The sequence below is a fragment of the Boleophthalmus pectinirostris genome, unplaced genomic scaffold (genome assembly GCF_026225935.1).
Source record: "Boleophthalmus pectinirostris isolate CB_2022bp ecotype Guang Dong unplaced genomic scaffold, ASM2622593v1 HiC_scaffold_14, whole genome shotgun sequence".
In the NCBI taxonomy this organism is placed as follows: domain Eukaryota; kingdom Metazoa; phylum Chordata; class Actinopteri; order Gobiiformes; family Gobiidae; genus Boleophthalmus; species Boleophthalmus pectinirostris.
In genome coordinates, this window is record NW_026571047.1 from 31,036,185 (window position 1) to 31,059,611 (window position 23,427).

Sequence of the window (23,427 nt, forward strand, 5' to 3'; positions counted from 1 at the left end):
GAGTCTGACGACAGCGACACAGAAGAGGAAGCGGCGCAACAGTTTACCTCCGGAGGTCGAGGAGTTGTTCAGAAGTGACACCGAGGATGAAGAATTGAATGGATTTAGTGATTTGGAGTGAGATGGAGAGTTTGTTAAACTTGTTCTGTTCTGTTGTTTATGTTATAGTTTATCTGAAGAACTGTTCACATGTGACGTTAACAGTCTGTTGTTCTCTCTTCTATTGTTATTAGTATTACATATGTTTTTTTTCTTCTTCATTAGGCATTTTTTGGCTGGTGCGACTTATACTCCCAAAAATACGGTAGTTTATTTTAAACAGTTTGCAGTGATCCAAAGTTATTTCTCACTCAAATTATGCATTCTGAACATCCTAATCACAAATTTCACAACTTTCAGACACCAGAGTTTTGCAGTCACGATAAAGCCAACAACAACTAGCATGCTCAGAGTGTATTTCCTGACTCTTGGACAACAAAAAGCTTCATAATTAGATGCAGACAGAACACAGTGGACTTATTTTGACCTCAAGAGCTGCTTATACAACACACATCTGTACCGGGGTAAGACACATTTTGCTCAGATACATGGGGAAAAAACAAGTACAGGCTCTTTAAATAAAAATCCACATCATGAATCTGTAAACTCACATTAAAGTTCCAGAGTGTGAGGACGGCGATCACCGAGGCTGTGGTGGTTCGTCCTTTTCCGTTTGAACAGTTAAACACAAACGCCGAGTGGGAATCTTCAGCCAAAGCACTTTTCATCGACTCCAGAAGTTTGTCAAAATCCTGCAGGAAATAAAAACAAATAAAAAGCACAATTAGACAATCAGGAATGAATAATGCAGATATAAAATGGTAACTTGAAAAAAAAAAAAAAAAGTTACAACATGATTTTACCAGGTAAAATGTAAAGAAAATAAAAAAGAAATAATAATAATAATAATAATAATAATAATAATAATAATAATAATAAATAATAATAAAAATAATAAAAACATAAATAAAAAACAACATAAAATAAATCTTCAGTTTTTCATTGATTTTAACTTTGAAGGTGTAATGTTTTTTTTTTAGTGGAGGTGAAGGGTCCATCAAACGCTTTTCTTCATGGAGATGTTATTACTTTGTCTGGAATGTTTCACAGTGTGGCATTAAACCTTTCTATCTTCATGGAGACCAAACCAGACTAAGTTACAGGTCAGATCTGTGGAGAGGCGACCCCACTCACAGTCTAAACGCCTGAATATTATAGCCAAAGGAACAACATTTCCGTGGAGACAAGAAGGAGGAGTTGACTGTTTTACTGCGGTTTTCAGTGCAATAAAAACATCAAAAATAAAATAAAAACATGCTTTTATTTTTGTCTAAAAAGTTGCACAGTGGGTCTTTCAATTATTTTTATTTTTCATTATTTAACCAGATAAAATGTTTGGGATGTTTTGTTATTATAATAATAGTAGTAATAGTAGTAATAGAAATAGTAGTAGTAGTAATACTAATAGTAATAATAATACTAATAATAGTAGTAGCAGTAATAGTAGTAATAGTAATAATAGTAGTAGTAATAGTAGTAGTAATAATAGTAGTAGTAGTAGTAGTTGTTGTTGTTGTTGTTGTTGTAGTAGTTATTGTTGTAGTAGTAGTTGTAGTAGTAGTAGTAGTTGTTGTAGTAGTTGTAGTAGTTGGAGTTGTAGTAGTAGTTGTAGTAGTAGTTGGAGTTGTAGTAGTAGTAGTTGTAGTTGTTGTAGTACTTGTAGTAGTTGTTGTAGTTGTAGTAGTTGTATTTGTTGTAGTAGTTGTAGTTGTTGTAGTAGTTGTAGTTGTAGTAGTAGTTATAGTAGTTGTAGTTGTAGTTGTAGTAGTAGTAGGAGTTGTTATAGTAGTTGTTGTAGTAGTAGTTGGAGTTGTAGTAGTAGTTGTAGTTGTAGTAGTAGTTGTAGTTGTAGTAGTAGTTTTGTAGTAGTTGTAGTAATAGTTGGAGTTGTAGTAGTAGTTGTAGTTGTTGTTTGTAGTAGTAGTTGTAGTTGTAGTTGTAGTAGTTGTAGTTGTTGTTGTAGTAGTAGTTGTAGTAGTTGTAGTAGTTGTAGTAGTTGTAGTAGTTGTTGTAGTAGTTGTAGTAGTAGTTGTAGTTATAGTTGTAGTAGTAGTAGGAGTTGTAGTAGTAGTTGTAGTAGTAGTTGTAGTTATAGTAGTTGTAGTTGTAGTTTGTAGTAGTAGTAGGAGTTGTAGTAGTTGCTGTAGTAGTAGTTGTAGTTTGTAGTAGTTGTAGTAGTTGTAGTAGTTGTTGTAGTAGTTGTAGTAGTAGTTGTAGTTGTAGTTGTAGTTGTAGTTGTAGTAGTTGTAGTAGTTGTTGTAGTAGTTGTAGTAGTTGTAGTAGTAGTTGTAGTATGTAGTTGTAGTAGTTGTAGTAGTTGTAGTAGTAGTTGTAGTAGTAGTAGTTGTAGTTGTAGTAGTAGTTGTAGTTGTAGTAGTAGTTGTAGTAGTAGTTAGTAGTTGTAGTAGTAGTTGGAGTTGTAGTAGTAGTAGTAGTTGTAGTTGTAGTAGTAGTAGTAGTTGTAGTAATAGTTGGAGTTGTAGTAGTAGTTGTAGTAGTAGTTGTAGTAGTTGTAGTTGTTGTAGCAGTTGTAGTTGTAGTAGTTGTAGTAGTTGTTGTTATTATTATCATCAATTTCTAATTTATATACTTTGTTTTTAATGATTTTATTTTATTTCTTTATTTATTAGAACAATTAACTTAAAATATACATAAATATTTAAAGAATAAAAGTCAAAGAAACCGTGTGTCTCATCTGTGCAGTCAGACACGTATTTATAATTTTGTACAACGGTTTATTTCAAGATTATATGAAGACGACACAAGTTAATCTAACACACAAAACCTCTTTCCTCTTTCAGCCACTAGAGGTCAGGCAACACTAGATTTCCACGCCCCCGTCCTTCTCTGTTGATGTAAGTGCAGTGTTGTGCTCACCTCCTCCCGGGGCGCGCTGTACTCGGGCAGAGGGACGCGTCTGTACACCAGGCCCTGATGACTCTTTTTGTGTTCGCTGAAAATTTCCTGAACGGTTTTGACGTTTTTAAACATCTTCATCTGTTTGTCCTGCTCCATCGTCACCTCCAGCCACTTCTGAGCTCCCAGGATCTCCTCCTTCAGACACGACTCCAGCTTCTGATGAACACACAGGGTTTATGTTACAATTTAAGGATGAAACGCTTTTGTTTTGGTTTGTTTTAATTGATTTTAACATTATATCAAAAATTAAACAAAACACGTGGGGACTTGCAAGTCATGATTTGGACTCGAGTCAGACTTGAGTCACTATTTTTAGGACTTGACTTGATAAAATGAACTAAGACTTGGGACTCGACTTGGACTTGAAGGTCAGTGACTTAGGACTGGACTTCGACTTGAAAAGCACTTTTAAATCTGAATTCTTTCTATTTTGACCGTAATGATTTACACTAAGATCTTGTCAAGACATTTAAAAAGGAAAAAATAGCATTTGTACAACTCTTATAAACTCTATATATACTCATATATAAATATACTATGACTTTTTAAATACAATTTATCTTAAAAGTCAAATAAACTGCAAAAATCTAAGCTATATTTGGTAAATTGGTTTAAAGACTTGAAATGACTTGAAGCTCAAAGCAGACGACTTGGACTTGACTTGGATTTATGGGCTAGTGACTCAAGACTCGACTTGGACTTGCCTGTATTTGACTTGGGACTTGACTCGGACTTGAGACTTATTTGAGATTTGCAAAACAACGACTTGGTCCACGTCTGCCATCACAAAACATCGAATTACATGTTTCTCTGCTTAAACTCAGACGATAAGAAGAAATAACAGTTCTAAGCACTTCTAAATCTTAAGTCTTGTCAAGGCATTCTAAGAAGAAAAAGTAGCATATTGACAGTTTTGTTTGCCTCCAGAAAACATCGTGAAAACATCGTACAGAGAGATTTGGATATCGTTACATCCCAGGAATTGATCAGACTTTTAAGGCTAAATATGAAATGTTAACTCTTTCCACTAACCCTGTGGTCTAGTTTTTTTAACATTCAAAATCCTGTCAGTGCATTTATTGTCGTCTCTTTTAAACAAAAGGCGCAGACATTCAGAAATAATCATAATAGTCTCATGAGAACTAGAGGTGAGATCGGGCCTAAAAAATCCAGCCCGACCCGATCCCGCCCGCGGGTATTAAAACCCGACCCGGCCCGAGCCCGAAGCAAACCCGAAATGTCATATTTTATTTGTGACTCGGGAGGAGGAGCAGTGCTCAGCGTCGAGGTGTCAGTCTTTTTGCTCTCGTATGAAAGCAAAGCGCCACATTGACGACATTCAGCGAAGCCAACGCAAGTTTCTGTAGCATTTTCAACAATCAATTTGAAGCTTTTCCACACCTCACTCTTACCGGTGCGTGTTTGTCTTTTCAGTTCTCCTGCCTTTAGTTTAACTTCTTGCTCCTCCATATTGGGGACACCAGGTCAAAATAGATGCAGACTTGCGGAGGGGAAGATGATTAAATTAAGAGGGGGAGTTCACGTGCGCAGAGCTCTGGCTCTGCGGATCCTGTTTAGTAGTTAAATAGCAATTACATTACATTACTTCTCTGTTTTATCCATATTATTTATTTTATAACAAGTATTCCTTAGTTTAGTATCCACACATCGTTTTAGCATACATTTTATAAACATATATTTATTTGAAGCCCGAGCCCGACCCAATCCGAAGTAATGATTGACATTTTAGGCCCGGTCGGGTCGGGCTTGGGCTCGGTCTTAAGATCTTACCTCTAATGAGAACTTAGCAGAACGCTGGAGTTGCATAAAAGAGATACTAAAGTTCCATGACTTTTTCAATACTTTCATTGAATTTACAAATTTCCATGACTCTTCCAGGATTTCCATGACCGTGTGAACCCTGATAGAAGTTGTGGGTTAGACTCCTTATCCCTCTGAGTGTAACGTGCATGTTCTCCCTGTGTTGCCGCAGCAGAGAGATGGAGGTTGTGGGTTAGATTCCCGACAGTACCTGCAGTAGTTGAGGGTCAGTAGACGGGACGGTGATCTTCTGGTCCACGTTGGTCGGTTCTCTGACGGAGTAGATCTGAGCGTTCGCCTCCAGGACCAGCTCCTCCTGAAGATTCACCCACAGAATGTGTTTGTGTTTCCTCTTCTCGTCCGTGAGGTGAGACAGGACGGACGCAGACGCCTGGAGAGAACAGAGGTTAAGATCATAAAATAAAGCTGCAATGTGTAACTTTCCTCGTGGAGTGTCTATCGTCTGCCTGTGTCTCTGGAGATGTTTTGGCTCTGTCTGGAATGTTCCACAGTACTAAACTACAGTACACTAAACTTTTATTGGTATATCTCCATGGAAACAAAGCAGTGACACCACCAGGCCATGTGACAGGTCAGATCTGTGGAGAGGCGAGCCCAATCACACAAGCGTTTTTAGTTATTTAAATTTATGTAATAGGAAAAAATGTAAGATAAATTTAACACTGTGGGACATTCTATACGCACTAACATTTCGATTTTGAAAAAAAAAAATGTAATTGCGATTTTTCTGGCAGATATTGCGATTTCGATTTCATCCACAATTTTTTTTCAGATCAAGTTTCAGTGCACATGAATATTTGCAAACACAGATCAGACCATAACTACGCTCTACATGCATTTTCTGTACTCTGCTTTTCTTTTCTTTCAATATACGCTGAGTAATAATGTGTTTAATGCAGCTTTGTGCACGTTTGTTTACGTTTTACACAAATGAAACTTAAAACCACATGACTCATTTGCATAAACTATAAGTGCTGAAAAATACAGCTCGCTCCTCGTGTCGCTGATGCGGTTCAGCTTCTGTCGGACTAAAGGACACGATACAACAAAGCAGAAATAAACCAGGACTAAACCAGGACTGAACCAGGACTAAACCAGGACTAAAGAAGAAGTAGACTAGGACTAAACCAGGACAAAACCAGGGCCAACCCAGGGCTTAACCAGAACTAGATTAGGGCTAAATCAGGACTAAAGCAGGACTAGACTAGGACTAAACCAGGACTAAACCAGGACTAGACTAGGTCTAAACCAGGGCTAAAACAGGACTAGACTAGGACTAAACCAGGGCTAAACCAGGACTAGACTAGGACTAAACCAGGGCTAAAACAGGACTAGACTAGGACTAAACCAGGGCTAAAATTGGACTAGACTAGACTAAACCTGGGCTAAACCAGGACTAGACTAGGTCTAAACCAGGGCTAAAACAGGACTAGACTAGGACTAAACCGGGGCTAAAACAGGAACTACTAGACTAGGTCTAAACCAGGGCTAAAACAGGACTAGACTAGTGCTAAACCAGGGCTAAACCAGGACTAGACTAGGACTAAACCAGGGCTAAAATTAGACTAGACTAGGACTAAACCAGGATTAAAGCAGGACTAGACTAGGACTAAACCGGGGCTAAAAGAGGACTAGACTAGGACTAAACCAGGGCTAAACCAGGTGTTCAGAGTGTTCTTTCTGTGACAGAGGATGTGCTGCTGATGGTGAGTCTGTTCTGTGCTTCTATCACGTTGGACATGGTTCATGTTAAACTTTACACGAACGCCAGGTTTAAATCCTGGCCTCCCAGTGTCATGGCGGTGAATGACTTCGCAGAGCATAGACCTCGACGCAGATCCACAAATCTTTAGGAGCACTGCAAAAATAACACGGCTTTGACACTCCTAAAATCGAGTTGTCTGAGATCGCGATTTTCGGTCCAAAACGACAGACTGTTCAGCCCTACCACAAAGTTACTTAAAGGTTCACTGTGTAACTTTTTCGTTGAGGGTCTGTCAAACTGCTTGTTTCCATGGATACATCATTGCTCTGCCTGGAATGTTCCACATTAAACAGCTCTACTTTACATGTATGCAATTATAGGTTGTTTTATAGCTCAAAAACACCTAGAAAAATAGACATTCTGACTGTGAGCGGGGTCGCCTCTCCACAGATCTGACCTGTAACTTGATCTGGTTTAGTCTCCATTCCAGATAAAGCAATAACATCTCCATGGAGACAAGAATTTGACAGGTCCTCCAATGCACTTTTTACAACAAAAAAAGACTAAAATTTGGGTTTATGTGGCAAATTTTAAGTATTTTTTTCAATTCCAAGATAATAACACACATATTTTTCACTTATATTATAGTAATTTCTGTTCAGATGTTGTCAAGATTGCGCCACATAAATATTTATAAATCAAACTAAATTATTTCCATGTCCCAGCGATGCTCAGATGTGTAATATTTTTCCAAACACAGACCTCGGTGTTGGGCTGGGACATGCCGTAGACGGGCATTTTGGGCACTCGTCTGAAGTTGGCGGCCTTCATCTCTTTGACGGTGCTCAGCAGATCTGGAGCCAAGTACTCGTCTGAAACCTGCAAAAGAGAAACAAGCCGACGTCGATACAAAACCAGGGTCAGATAACACGGAAATACAAGAGAAAAAACAGTCACCGCGAGCATCGTTTGAGATAAGAGGACTTCCTTTTTGTGCAGGTTTATCAAAGAGATCAACAGTGTCAGATATGTGTTATAGAGGACTAAACCAGGACTAAACCAGGACTAAACCAGGACTAAACCAGGACTAAACCAGGACTAAACCAGGACTAAACCAGGACTAAACCAGGACTAAACCAGGGACTAAACCAGGACTAAACCAGGACTAAAAACTAAACCAGGACTAAACCAGGACTAAACCAGGACTAAACCAGGACCAGGACTAAACCAGGACTAAACCAGGACTAAACCAGGACTAAACCAGGACTAAACCAGGACTAAACCAGGACTAAACCAGGGCTAAACCAGGACTAAACCAGGACTAAACCAGGACTAAACCAGGACTAAACCAGGATAAACTAAACCAGGACTAAACCAAGACTAAACCAGGACTAAAACTAAAACCAGGCTACAACCAGGACTAAAACCAGGACTAAACCAGGGACTAAACCAGGACTAAACCAGGACTAAAACAAGACTAAACCAGGCTAAACCAGGACTAAACCAGGACTAAACCAGGACTAAACCAGGACTAAACCAGGGACTAAACCAGGACTAAACAACCAGACTAAACCAGGACTAAACCAGGACTAAACCAGACTAGGACTAAACCAGGACTAAAAACCAGGCTAAACCAGGACTAAAACCAGGACTAAACCAGGGCTAAACCCACAAAACCAGGACTAAACTAAACCAGGACTAAACCAGGACTAAACCAGGACTAAACCAGGACTAAAACAAGACTAAACCAGGGCTAAACCAGGGCTAAACCAGGACTAAACCACGTCTAAACCAGGGCTAAACCAGGGCAAAACCAGGACTAAAACAAGACTAAACCAGGACTAAACCAGGACTAAACCAGGGCTAAACCAGGACTAAACCAGGACTTAAACAAGACTAAACCAGGACTAAACCAGGACTAAACCAGGACTAAACCAGGGCTAAACCAGGACTAAAACAAGACTAAACCAGGGCTAAACCAGGACTAAAACAAGACTAAACCAGGACTAAACCAGGAATAAACCAGGACTAAACCAGGGCTAAACCAGGACTAAACCAGGGCTAAACCAGGGCTAAACCAGGACTAAAACAAGACTAAACCAGGACTAAAACAAGACTAAACCAGGACTAAAACAAACAAGACTAAACCAGGACTAAACCAGGGCTAAACCAGGGCTAAACCAGGATTAAACCAGGACTAAACCAGGGCTAAACCAGGACTAAAACAAGACTAAACCAGGACTAAAACAAGACTAAACCAGGACTAAAACAAGACTAAACCAGGACTAAAACAAGACTAAACCAGGACTAAACCAAGGACTAAACCGGGACTAAACCAGGGCTAAACCAGGACTAAACCAGGGCTAAAATGAGATTAAACCAGGACTAAACCAGGATTAAAACAGGACTAAACCAGGGCTGGACCAGGACTAAAACAGGACTAAAACAGAACTAAACCAGGTCTAAACTGGAATTAATCCAGGATTAAACCGGGGTTAAACCAGAACTAACACAGAACCTAACTAGGGATAAACCAGGGCCAAACCAGGGCCAAACCAGGGCCAAACCAGGGCCAAACCAGGGACGAACCAGGGCTAAACCAGGGCCAAAACAAGGGCTAAACCAGAACTAAACCGGGACTATAGTAGGATTAAAGTAGGGCTAAAGTAGGGCTAAAGTAGGACTAAAGTAGGACTAAACCAGGACTAAAGTAGGACTAAAGCAGGACTAAAGCAGGACTAAAGCGGGACTAAAGCTGGACTAAAGCTGGACTAAAGCTGGACTAAGGCAGGAAGAAAGTAGGACTAAAGTTGGACTAAAATAGGACTAAAGTAGGACTAAACCAAGGGCTATACCAGGACTAAACCAGGACTATAGTAGAACTAAAGCAGAACTAACCCAGGGCTAAACCAGGACTAAACCAGGACTAAACTGGGACTAAACCAGGATTACAGTAAACCAGGACTAAGCCAGAACTACCTGGCATGTTCCACAATATGGTATTGAACTAATCTATTTCCATGGAGACAAGCAGATGACTCATTGGGCCAATGTACAAGTCAAATCTGTGGAGAGGCAAGCCCCACTCACAGCGAGAACAGCAAAAAAACAAGTATTTTTAACAGCAATGCAATAAACGCAATAACGATTTAGTTTGTTTTGTTTAAAGCCATATTGTGGAATATTCCAGAGAAAACCATAACATCTCGATAAGCATGTGGCAGGCCCTTAGCGAGAAAAGTTACATAGTGCACCTTTAAAATAGAACATATATAACCAAAGAGTAACTCACATAAAAATAAAATAATAAATAATAAATACATAATAAAAAAAAAATTAATGAAAATAAATAATGAAATAAAATACAATAAAATAAAATAAATGTAAAATAAATAAAATAAAATAAAAGTAAAAAGATTAATAATAATAAATAAATAAATTAAAAATTAAAAAACAATTAAATACATACATAAATACATAAATAAAGACTGACCAGGACTCTTGCTCCTTTGGTGATGAGTTCTGGAGAAACAGTGAGTTCAGATAAATTCATGTTTGATAAAAGTCGGTAGATCCAGGAGTGGGAGCACATCCACTGACTGAAGGAGCTCAGCAGACCGATGGGGAACTAAACAGAAAAAAACATGATTAAACCAGGAACATTTTTGTAGTGACATAATAACTGGACCTTTTATATTGGCTTCTTTACCTGTTCGTGTAGATACGCGTTGAATACGATCAAATAAAAGTATCTCTCCAGACTCTGCATCGTTCTCTTTAGAAAATAATCTTTAGTGCTGCTTCCCTGAAATCAAAACATTCACTATTATTAAAAAGGCTCTGAACCTGATTTTTACCGTCTTAAAAACAGGAAAAAGAGAAGTAGTTCATTTTAAACGGTTTGCAGTGGACTAAAGTTAACAACAACTAGCATGCTGACAGTGAGCATCCTGTTAAGCAGACAATAAAATACTCTTTAGTCTAGTCTTTAATCAGAAAATGAGTTGATTCAACTTGACAAGTAAAATTACAATGAAATAAATGTGTTTTTCTTAATTCAAGCGATATTCGATTTTTGTTTCATATTTTAAGTGCAAAAGTTGTTGTTTTTCTTATTTTAAGTGTAGCAAGATATATTTTCATATTTAAAGCTCAAAAAGTCTAATAATTTTACTTGTCAATTGAAATTTACTTAAATCATGATAAAACTTTCTTAATTCAAGCCAACTTGACTAGATTTAGTTTTTTGTTAGTTTTTATGTAATGTAATGTAAACATAACAGAGTGCTCTAGTTGCGTGAAAGAGACAAAAAATCCATGTCTTTTCCAAAACTTTTATAGAATTTATAAATTTCCATGACCGTGGGAACCCTGAATATATCTGTACTGGGACAAGACAAATTTTGCTCATATACCTGGAGAAGAAAAAATCAGGTACAAGCACTTTAAAAATAATTATTAACACATTTTTGTCAGATTTTGGGTCATGTACAAAATTTTAATAATACAGTAAAATAAACCAAAATTATAAAAAAAAAAAAAAAAAGTGTAATATTGAAATTAAATGAAATACATTTGTTACTGGTATTTGTTATTATTAAACCCTTCTGTGTGTGTGTCTCTTTGTTTGTTTTATAAAATGAATTATTTATATAGAAGTACAGTTTTATCTCACCTGTATCTGATAGTCTTCTCCGATTCCCTCCAGTTTACTCTTGTTTTCGTAAATAGCTTCTTTTATATTGTGCATTTCTGAACACAGGCTGATGGCGCGGTCCACCTACACCACAAGATCAACAATAAGAAATACATAAAAAATCGTGTATTCTTACAACAACAAAAGACATGTGCAAACAAAAAACACATTTCATGAAAGAAAATATATATTATTATTCTAACTTGGGTATTTTTAATAAGTGTAAGTAATTTTTAAACAATCATCACACTGTCACCTCTTGCATGAGCTGCTGTCCGTTGGGCAGTTTGTTGATGAGATTCTGAACGACCTGAAACAGTGGTTTAGTCTCTGAAGCGCCATTCGTGTCCGCTCTGAAAAAAATATATTAAAAAAGAGATATTATGCAGTGGTTTGGGTAAATATTATATTTTTCGGACTATAAGTCACACTTTTTTTCCATGGTTTGGGTGCGACTTACATTAATATAATAATATACGTATATATTATATATTATATAATTTCACATGTTTGTTATTTTCACACTGACAGCCATGAGAGGGCGCTCTAGGCTTGTGTGCCAGTATCTGCTGCTCCTTTTACTCCCTTACCACTAAAAATGTCAATTTTTTATTTAAAAACAGAGCAGAGGAGCACAAACAGACAGAGGAAAGAGCCTGTAAAACTTCTGTCACTGTCCACAGTTCTCGTCGAAGGTATGTGCGTATTCACCGTGTGTTTTGTTTTGTTTTTGTTTACACGAGAACGCATGCAACAAAATATTTTATCAGAAGTGCCTTTCGTTTAGACGGTGACGGCGTTTTTGGGGCTTAAAAACGCAAAAATCTGAAACCCACCTCCAGAGTTGAAAAGTTGAATAGGCGTTTCCGTCTGGTCAGATCTGCTCACGTCGTGTACTCGTTTACGTCACAAACATACAGTACACAGAAACACGTGTCATAGCGTGCATACCCAATCGAATTCCACAGAGCTTTGCATCACCGTATGCACACAGATTTCCTCCAGAAAACGCTCGAATAAACGCAGAATAAAAAGTGAAAACGCAACGCCATTTTTGCATCTTCTGTTCAGACCGTCATCATATAAACTTACCCTTATATGTTTTTTTCTTCTTCATTATGCATTTTTTGGCCATTAAACTATAACATACTTAGATCTCCATTTTATAAGTTGTTCAATGTAAACCAGAATATTGATCTAAATGTAGTAGAAACAGATCCACTGACTTCCCGTTCACAGTAGCAAGCAGCTGATTTTATCTTTGTGAGTTCTTTATGCATGTCCTAAATCAATATATATATTTTTTAATAATTCTAATTAAAGCTATTATGTAAAAATCAACTTCTTGGAGCTTTCCACCATGTTATAACATTGTTCCTTCATCAAAAACATACTTGAAGTCTAATATCTACTCTTTAAGTACAGATCGGTGGGCGGAGATAGGGGGTAGGTGAAAACAGACATTTTCTGAGCTCTCAAACCTCAAATGTGGGACAATACATGATCACTCAAACACGCAGGAATCAGTCTAAACACAAGTTTGAGTAGGATAATGATGGGAACAGCGTCATAATACGGTTAAAGCTCAGAAAACTCAATTGTAATGATTTCTCCTTTAAAAATACAGTCTAATTTTACATAAGTGCTAATTAATTCAGACTTCTTTACACTCACTCAGTGTTATTTTGTGCGTTTGCCGTGAGTCGGTTCATGATCAGAGCTCCCAGGATCAGCCCCAGGTTCGTCCGACCGACTCCGACCTGACAGCTGAAGACGAGGGCGGGCAGAGACGGGGGACCGCTGCATCTGGAGAGGGGGGACAGGCTCGGGCTCTCCTGTGCACACAAGAACAAAAACTCAACGTTAGAAGGAACGTTGTTGGGAAATACAATGATTTTAACAGATTCGTAGCTCTGACAATGCAAAAACTCAAATCTAGACAAGTTAAAATGACTTGAATTAAGAAGGTTTTGAGTAAATTTCACTTGACAAGTTAAATTATCTACCAATAGAACAAGATTTTTTGTTTTAAAATGAAAATACATCCTGCTTCACTTAAAAACAACAATGCTTTGCACTTAAAATAGGAACGTTGCTTTTAGTTTTACTCAAACAAAGTAAAATGTTCTTAATTTAAGCCATTTTAACTTAACTTGGATATTGTTTTTTGCAGTTTATCCAAAAATTACCAATATCGCAGATTCACTACAGCCACATACCGTGACAGACATTATTTCCAATTTTATTTTTCTCAAATTTTAATCACATTTTAGTGGATGGTTTGTAATTTTTTAACAATGAAACTGTGACTCAAAAAAGGTTAAAATGCTGCAGAACAGAAGTGGGACCAAGTCGTTGTTTTGCAAGTCTCAAGTAAATCTCAAGTCTTTGGCATCGAGTCCCAAGTCAAATCCAGACAAGTCCAAGTCGAGTCTCGAGTCACTGGCCCATAAGTCCAAGTCAAGTCCAAGTCAAATCCAAGTCGTCTGCTTTGAACTTCAAGTCATTTCAAGTCTTTAAACCAAAATAACAAACATAAGCTTAGATTTTTTGCAATTTATATGAACTTTAAGCTAAATTGTACTTGAAAAGTCATGGTATATTTATATATGAGTGCCGTATTTTTCGGACTATAAGTCGCACTTTTTTTGGTTTGGGTGTTTCCTGCGACTTGTATATTAAAATGTTTGAGTGAAGTGTGGAGAGGTTCTAGTCTTGTGTGTGAGTATCTGCTGCTCCTGTTCCTCCTGTACCACTGTCACTTGGCTCTACTGCACATGTCTCCTGCAGAAAGAGCCTCTGTCCTGCTGCAAGTAGTGAAATATGCAGCTGAAAACGATAATCGAGCAGCAGAAAGAAAGTTTGGAGTGTGAGAGAAACTTGTGACACCATGAAACTTTCCTGAAGTCACTGGATGGATGGACAAAGTCTGGACTTCAGTGACACTGAAACCATCCTGTCGGGATTCAGAAAGACCAGAATAATTCTAACTGGAACTGATGCTGAGTCTGACGACAGCGACACAGAAGAGGAAGCGGCGCTCTGTTTACCTCCGGAGGTCGAGGAGTTGTTCAGAAGTGACACCGAGGATGAAGAATTGAATGGATTTAGTGATTTGGAGTGAGATGGAGAGTTTGTTAAACTTGTTCTGTTCTGTTGTTTATGTTATAGTTTATCTGAAAAACTGTTCATATGTGACGTTAACAGTCTGTTGTTCTCTCTTCTGTTGTTATTACTAGAACTTGACTTTACACAGGAAATGTCGGTTCCTGGTCTCTGATTTTATAAAATACATTTTCCCCAAAAAGTGCGACTTATAGTCCGGAGCGAGTTATAATCCGAAAACTACAGTACATGGTTTTACAGCTCAAAAATACCTACAAAAACAGACATTCTGACTGTGAGCGGGGTCGCCTCTCCACAGATTTGACCTGTAACTTGGTCTGGTTTGGTGGAAGATAGAAAGGTTTAATGCCACACTGTGAAACCTTCCAGATGGAGAGTTTGTTAAACTTGTTCTGTTCTGTTGTTTATGTTCTAGTTTATCTGAAGAACTGTTCATATGTGACGTTAACAGTCTGTTGTTCTCTCTTCTATTGTTTTTACTAGAACTTGACTTTAAGATGAAATGTCAGTTCCTGTTCTCTGATTTTATAAAATAAATTTCACTGCTCTGCCTGGAATGTTCCACAATATGACTTCAAACAGCTCTGCATCACATTTATTCTATTCCAGGTGGTTTTATAGCGCAAAAATACCAAAAAAAAACAATATTCTGACTGTGAGCGGGGTCGCCTCTCCACAGATTTGACATGTAACTTGGTCTGGTTTGGTCTCCATGAAGATAGAACGGTTTAAAGCCACACTGTGAAACATTCCAGACAAAGCAATAACATCTCCATGGAGAGAAGTACTTGACGGATCCTCCACCAGAAAAATGACTCAGTGCACTTTTAAGGATTGAAAGGACCGGACAAGAGTCGTCATGATCTTTGTGTCAAAAAAAGGACCAATTATTTTAAACATCCTGAGATTTTAAACCAAGACAGAACCCAGGTCCGAGGAGCGGAGGTGAACTGACAGAACGTTTACGGATTAAAGGTGAACAATGAGGAAATATTAGACCAAATATAACCAACGAGACACGACGCTGAGAAAGTCCAGATGTGTGAAGTGTTTCCTGGACTAAGTATTAATAATATCAAAGTAAATTCTAAATATAATTGGTTTAAATGACAGTTGTATTAATAAAGTCTAAGAATATAAAAGAACTTATGTAACAGGGAGACATTTTGAGGCTTACATAACAAAAATACTTGATAATAATGGCTGAAAATTTTGAAACTGACCAAATGAGAAAATAGGTTGTGATGGTTATTTTGAGAACAGCTGTTGCAATAAACAATGACAAATGCTTCCCTCACTACTTCCTTTAAACTTTATGCACTGGTTTCTGAATGATGGAAAATTAGGACTATTGCCATAGAAATTAAATAGTTTCAGGGTTCACACGGTCATGGAAATCCTCAAAAAGTCATGGAAATTGAAAATGTCATTTTTAAATCCTGGAAAAGTCATGGGATTTTGTAAATTCAATTAAAGTTTTGGAAAAGTTTTGGAATTTTAGTATCTCTTTCTCACAACTCCAGCGTTCTCTTAAGTTCTCATGAGGCTATTATGATTATTTCTGAACGTCTGCGCCTTTTGTTTAAAAGAGACGACAATAAATGCACTGACAGGATTTTGAATGTTTAAAAACTATAATCCCAAACCATTAGGTGAGTGGAAAATTTTAACATTTCATATTTAGTCTGATAAATTTTAGACACGTAGGTGCTGTAAAGTCATGGAAAATTCACTTTAGGTCATGAAAAAGAATCTGTGTATCATTCGTTCATTTGTTTTTCAATATAAAACCAAAAATATGAAAAAGAAAAAGAAGTATTTTCTTCATTATTTGTCTCCAAATCCAAAATGAAAAATGATTTGTAACGATTTGTTTTTCAGTTTTCGATTTTGTGTTTAAATGAATAATGGAAAAAAATTGACGGACTTCCGGGACTTAGACCCGGGACTTTTCTTAGACCGGGACTTAGACCGGGACTTAGACCGGGACTTTCGGGACTTACGGGACCGGGACTTTTAGAACGGGACCGGGACTTAGACCGGGACTTAGACCGGGACTTAGACCGGGACCAGGATCAGTACCAGGACCGAGATTGGGAATAGAACCGGGACTGAGACCAAGACCAAGACCGAGGCCGGGACTGAGGCCGGGACCAGACCGAGACCGAGGCCGGGACTGAAAACGGTTTAGTCCTGGTTTAGTCCTGGTTCAGTCCTGGTTCAGTCCTGGTTCAGTCCGTATGTGGCTCAAAAGTCCGGCATCTCAATTTAAATCACAGAAACAGGAAACGTCCATTTTTTCCATTTTTCATTTAAACACAAAATTGAAAACTGAAAAAACAAATCGTCATCTGTTTTTTCATTTTGGTTTTGGAGACAAACAATGAAGAAAATTTTAGTTTTTCCGTTTTCTTATTTTTGGTTTTATTTTGAAAAATGGATGAACGAATGATACACGGATTAAAAAGTCACGGAAAAGTTCTGAAATTTTGTCAGTGAAAAAGAGCAGAAACCCTGAATTTAAATGTTACTGTAAAACTTCTATATTTTTTGAACGGTGAAAAATTGTCTACTGATATTTTTACAACATTTCCTGGAGAGAAATGAGAAAGAGAAAAGGAATTTAAATTATAAATTGGCCAAAATATCAATATACGGAGGCCTAGCAGTGTGATGATGCTGAAGTACCACATAACTTTTGTTTTATTTAATTAAATTTGTGTCTGTGTGTAAGTTTGTGGGTGTTGCTCTGTGTTTTTGTGTTTAGTTTTACTTTAATGTACAACAAAACAAAACAAATAACATAATAATTCACATTTTTAAGCATCTCCAGTCTTCTTACCCTGAGTATTTTCACAAACGCGTCAAACTCCTCCTCCAGTGGCGCTCCCTCAGAGGGCAGAGGTAATCTGTGGTACCTGCAACAACAAAAAAAAAACAGCATTTTACTAAACTCTGAATAATCCAGAGATCTGCCAAAACAAAACAGGAAAGACGATCAAATGTAAAGACGGTAAATTAATACCAGATGTTCATTACAAATAACAAAATAATGAAGTTTTAACAAATTGATAATGTATAAAAATAAAAACACGGCTTCCCGTTTTCAAAAATAAAACAGGGTACAGCTCTCTCTCTTTTCGTTCTTTCTTTTCATCCCTTGCTCCCCATTCTCCCTCACTCTTTCTCCGTTTTTTCCTGCCCTTAATCTTCTATCATCTCCTTCTGTCTTTCTTCCTCTCTCTTTCTCTTTATCACACTCTCTCCCTCGTCTCTCTCCATCTTTCTTATCCTCTATCCTTTCCACCCCATCCTTTTCTCTCTTTTGTCTTCTTGTGTTCTCTCTCTGCCTCTACTTTCTTTCTCTTCTTCTGTACTCTTTCCCTCTCTCTCCGTCTGTTCTTTCTGCCTCTACTTTCTTCTCTCCTTTTCCTTCTCTACTCTTCCCCCTTCTCTCTCTTTATCCCCCTCTCTCTACTTTCTCTTTCCTTCTCTACCCTTCCCCCTCTTTCTTTTTTTTTATCCTACTCTCTCTACTTTCTCTCTTTTCTTCTCTACTCTTCCCCTCTCTCCCTTTCTCTCTTTCCATCGGTTCTCTTTCTGCCTCTGCCTCTTCTTTCCCTTTCTTCTCTTCTACTCTCTCCCTCTTTATCCCCCTCTCTCTCCCTCTCTCTGTCTGTTCTTTCTGCTCCTACTTTCTCTTTTCTTCTCTACTCTTCCCCTCTCTCCTTCCTTATCCCTCTCTCTTGTGTTTTCTTTCTGTTTGTTCTCTTTCTCCCTCTTCTCTCTTTTCTTATCTAATCTTCCCCTCTCTCTCCCTCTAGTCATTCCCTCTCTCACTTTCTCTTTCCCCGTCTGTTCCCTTTCTCCCTGCCTCTGCTTTCTCTCTTTTCTTCTCTACTCTTCCCCTCTCGATCCCTCTCTCTCCCTCAACTCTTTCTCTGTCTTCCTTTCTCTCTCTCCGTCTGTTCTTTCTGCCTCTGCCTCTACTCTTTTCTTCCAAACTCTCCCTCTTCATCCCCCTCTCTCTACAGATGGAGAGAGGAGAAGACTAGAGGTACTTTTTTCTCCTCCGTCTCTACCTTCTCTCTTTTCTTATCTGTACACTTTCTTCCTCTCCTCGCTCTCCCTTTCCCCTTCCTCTCCTCTTCTCCTCTACTCTTTCTCCCCCTTACCCTCCATCTCTCTCTTCCCCCTCCATCTCCGTCTTTATCGCTCCCTGTCATTCCTGGCTCTTTCTTTCTGCTCTTTAAATGACAATTATTAACTATGTATTTGTATTTGTTTTTAAGGCAAGGCAGGGCAAGTTTATTTGTAGAGCACAATTTGTACACAAAGTAATTCAAAGTGCTTTACAGAATAAGAAAACATTAAAATCACAATAAAAACAAATCAAAACATAAATAATCATCATAAAATTAAAGATTAAAATTAGAAAAGAGAGAGAGAGACATTTAATGACATAAATTAGAGAGAAGAACCTTTCAGTCATGTGCCACAGTTAAACAGAACCGTTTTGAGTCTGGATTTAAACAGAGTCAAAGTCGAGTCTGTCTCACATGTTCAGACTGTTCCAGGTTTTATCTGCGTGAACCTGAAACTCTGACTCCTCATGTTTAGTCGTGACTCTGGGCACCAGCAAGAGGCAGAGCTGCTTTAAAGTCTATTCTCTGAGCCACAGGAGCCAGTGCAGAGACCTGAGTACAGGACGCATGTGCTCGTACTTCTTAATTCGAGGCAGGACCCGAGCTGCAGTTCGTTCTCTCACAGAGAGACCAGTGAACAATAATACAAAATGAAATTGATCTGACCAGTTTCCTTTTTGAATTTATCCTTACCTTCTCTCAAATTTCTTGTACTAATCTGATATGAGCCAGTTGTTTACTTTTGGCCTATTTAGTTTTTTCTTCCCTTCTCTCTCTATTCTTTCCTTTTTCTCTCTTTCACTTTTTCTCTATTCTTCTCTCCTGAAATTCTCCTCTGCCTCAGCTGTAAAACCATGCCTTTAAGCAAACAAACTTGTAATTCGATATTTGTCCCACTATTATTGTTCTTTTGACGATACGATATCACGATATTTCAGTTATTGTTACCCCTACTTCCTACAAGTCCTTCTTCTCATATTCTCATCAGCCTTGTTATTTTCATTTTATCTTCTAGGGAGCGCTACCATCTTTCGCGAGGCCCGTCGTATCCGCGACCTGGACCGCGTTCTCTTTGGGGTACCAGACTTACCCACAAGCTTTGACTCTGGTTTTCGATGAACTTCCTGGTCCGGACCTGCTTTGCCCCCTCTCAATGGACCACTTCTCTGCTCAGGCCACGCCCACAGAGCCAGTCACGCCTGCGCTGGGGGCGGCCAGGTTGTCCAGGGGCGGAGCCTACTCTGGCGAGGTGCAGTGGTGCGTTTTTGTCCCTTCTGCAGACAGCCTCTTCTAATATCTCTTTTGGCCCGACAGTGGAGGTGTTATGCAGTAGGGAGCTCTCCTGTCTGAATTGACTGGATGAATGGGACTCAAAACGGACAAAAAAAAATATATCTGGGGGCAGGTGTTGCTCCAGATGCCCTCTACCAGAGTTCTCTAATTATCTTCATACTCGGGGCTGAGTTCTTTGATGCTGTTGTGTATGATTACTACACAAGCAGAGCACAAAGGTAAAGTAGACGGACCACGTTTCAAGTCTGGGACATCTCTCTGGAAAAACATGGAAAAGTCGTTCTAAAAGTGAACAGCTCTAATATAAGACAGCAGAGAGTCAGTCAAGTTTGAGTTTCATCCAAGTTTCTACAGATCTACCTTGGAGCAGATTGGAGCGGCTCGCTCTCTCTCTCTCTTCTCTCTCTTTCTCTCTCTCTCTCTCTCTCTCTCTCTCCCTCCTCTCTCTCTCTCTCTCTCTCTCTCTCTCTCTCTCTCTCTCTCTCTCTCTCTCTCTCTCTCTCTCTCTCTCTCTCTCTCTCTCTCTCTCTCTCTCTCTCTCTCTCTCTCTCTCTCTCTCTCTCTCTCTCTCTCTTCTCTCTCTCTCTCTTTCTCTCCCTCTGTTTTTAGTCTTTTCAGCTACAATAAAAAACTATGTATGCTACTACTATAACTACTACTACTACTACTACTACTACTACTGCTACTACTACTACTACTACTACTACTACTACTACTACTACTACTACTACTACTACTACTACTACTACTACTACTACTACTACTACTACTACTACTACTACTACTACTACTACTACTACTACTACTACTACTACTACTACTACTACTACTACTACTACTACTGACACTACTACTATACTACTACTACTACTACTACTACTACTACTACTACTACTACTACTACTACTACTACTACTACTACTACTACTACTACTACTACTACTATACTACTACTTCTACTACTACTACTACTACTATACTACTACTACTACTACTACTACTAGTAGAAGTAGCAGTAGTAACAGTAGTATTAGTAGCAGTACTAATAATACTACTACTACTACTAATACTACTGCTACTAATACTACTATTAACATTACTATAACTACAACTACAACTACAAATACTACTACAACTAAAACTACTACTACAACTACTACTACTACTGCTACTATTACAACTACAACTACAACTACAACTACTACTACAACTACAACTACAACTACTACAATAGCCTACAAATGTAACAAAATCCACAAAAAAATAAATAAATAAATTCTATTAACAGCCTATTTCAATTACATACCTTCTTAACTACTACTACTACTACTAGTGCTGGGTACCATTTAAGAGACGCAGTATCAAAAAGTAAGTAAAGGTTACAATTGATGCCAAAAATTTGTATGAAAAATATGTTTTTAGTAAGAAAATAGATACAATTTTCAATCCCCACACTAGTGTTGGTTAAAATAATGTTTTGGAATGCAAGGTATAGCACAACTCATACATCATGTAATACAAACTGCTTTATAGAATAAAAAAAAACATTAAATTCACTATATATAATAAGAATTTGGATTTCAGGATATTCAAAGCCAATATAAAGTATAAATATCAGTTTGTAATTTTGTTATTGTCTTCTGTGTAATATGGGGTGTAATTAGGGGTGTGCAAAACATATTGAAATATCGATATATCGTATCGTTTAATGTAATGATACAGTATCGATATCGTGGGGTGTTGTATCGCTATATCGCCAAGAGTATTTTTTGGTATATTTCACTAAATTATTTTGTTAGAGAGCAACAGTTTTGTTGCTTGTTCAGCGAAAGGAAACTCGTTGACATTTTCACTGTTCTGATTATTAAAATGTTTGTGTTTCATATGAACTTTGCACAAGTGGTTTAACAAAGACTTTTAGTATCACAGACATCATTTAGATTTTATTTTTTATTGAACCGTATCAAATTGATTTGAAATATATCGTATTGTGAGCTCACTATATCGAGATATGTATTGTATCGGCAACTTCTGAATGATACCCAATCCTCAAATAAAAAAAATACTGGAATGGTGCATCCCTACTGCGATGTACTACTACTTCTACTGTTACTACTACTACTTTTACTACGACTGCTACTACTATAATCACTACTGCAGTGCACAGACCTGTACTTGGGCATGGTGAACAGCGGTCTCTTGTACACCTCCTCGGTCACGTGGATGTCCTCTTCACACGAGATGGAGATTTTCTGAGGTTCGTCTCTGAAAAACTCGATGTCGTTGTAAACAAAGAACACGTTTTCATTCAGTTTGGCAAAGTCGTGGAGCTGGAACAGAGAAGAAAAGAAGCGAAATGGTGAATTTTTGAAAATGGTGGAAAATGCACAAAAAACACAACCTAAACAAACCGTGAATTTAGAATTTTCTCTTCATTAAATGTATATTTTAAGTAGAATATGACTTATGCATTATTGTCCTAAAGCTGCGTAAGGTAAGTGAGGAATAACTCATTCTGTTTTTCATGTTTTGATGGTAAAAATCAGGCACTGCATCTTATAATAATATTTAAGAACATGGAGCTGTGTTGATTCAAGCGCTGATCAAAAGGCTGACATTCCAAAACTGCTGATAATTGTTCAGATAAACAGCGAAAATGGTTTTGCGATTCAGTTTTGAGTATCGAATATCCGACCTCTTTGCGTATGGTGCTCTCCAGACTCTCCACGGGCTCGTTCTTGTTGAGTCCGTGCAGGTTTTCGTGGAGGTTTTCCTTTTTCCTCGGAGTGTACGGCACAAAGTCCTCGTCTTTATGAAGGAACAGCACCGGCTCCTCTCTCACGCACAGGAAAATCACCTCCTGATCCAACAAAACACAACATTGGACAGTCTATACGCTACAGTGTCAAGTATATATATATCATTTGTGTACAATAGGAAGTGAACATGCGGGGCACTTCTGGCTCCATCGACTCTGGCTCCAATTGATTTACATTGAAAAACTGTCACCCCCTCGTCATTTTGGTCTAAAAATTTTCATATTAACCCACTTTAAATGATCCTGCCGTTTTTATTTCACCATTTTGTTAATACATTTGTAATTTGTAAATAAATTCCTGTTCCTAAAATAAAACTCTGCTCCAAATTCGCCCCTGTAACTGCTAGCCTTGATGATTTAAACAGTCTATGGTCTGTACGAGTCACTGAAGGTTTAACTGCATATTATTTTATATTATGGCTATTTTACATTTAGAATCATAAAAAAAATCTTGACTACCGTATTTTTCAGATTATAAGGTGCAATATCAATAATGTTGAATTCTCTCGTCTATTTTCATACATAAGACACACCGGATTATAAAGTGCATTAAAGCAAAACAAACGGACGACACTTGAGACTGATCCTTAGTCCACGCGTCCACGATCCATCGGCAGATCGTGGTGTAATTCGCCCGGCGTTGCCTCTCTGTCTTGGTGAATGTGGGTGGATCATTTAAGTTGTTTTTTTTTCCTACGAGGATGACTGAAATATACATTGAGTAATAATGTGTTTAACACAGCTTTGAGCGCATTTGTTTACATTTACAGAAAGAAAACTTAAA

The 23,427-nt window shown here is 38.0% G+C and overlaps 1 protein-coding gene across 2 annotated transcripts in view; it reads right to left on the reverse strand.

Annotated features, from left to right (window-relative positions):
* pald1a (phosphatase domain containing paladin 1a) overlaps positions 1-23,427 on the reverse strand; it is a 225,728-nt gene that overhangs the window by 129,994 nt on the left and 72,307 nt on the right. For both annotated transcript variants that reach the window (XM_055150024.1, XM_055150025.1), the window contains exons 5-16: positions 22,521-22,685; positions 21,995-22,155; positions 17,230-17,305; positions 12,936-13,096; positions 11,518-11,614; positions 11,241-11,345; positions 10,275-10,370; positions 10,059-10,193; positions 7,328-7,444; positions 5,051-5,230; positions 2,977-3,174; positions 651-791 (exon numbers count right to left, since the gene is read on the reverse strand). In XM_055150024.1, the coding sequence (XP_055005999.1) occupies positions 651-791; positions 2,977-3,174; positions 5,051-5,230; positions 7,328-7,444; positions 10,059-10,193; positions 10,275-10,370; positions 11,241-11,345; positions 11,518-11,614; positions 12,936-13,096; positions 17,230-17,305; positions 21,995-22,155; positions 22,521-22,685 (1,632 nt within the window). The remainder of the gene's footprint in view (positions 1-650; positions 792-2,976; positions 3,175-5,050; positions 5,231-7,327; positions 7,445-10,058; positions 10,194-10,274; positions 10,371-11,240; positions 11,346-11,517; positions 11,615-12,935; positions 13,097-17,229; positions 17,306-21,994; positions 22,156-22,520; positions 22,686-23,427) is intronic.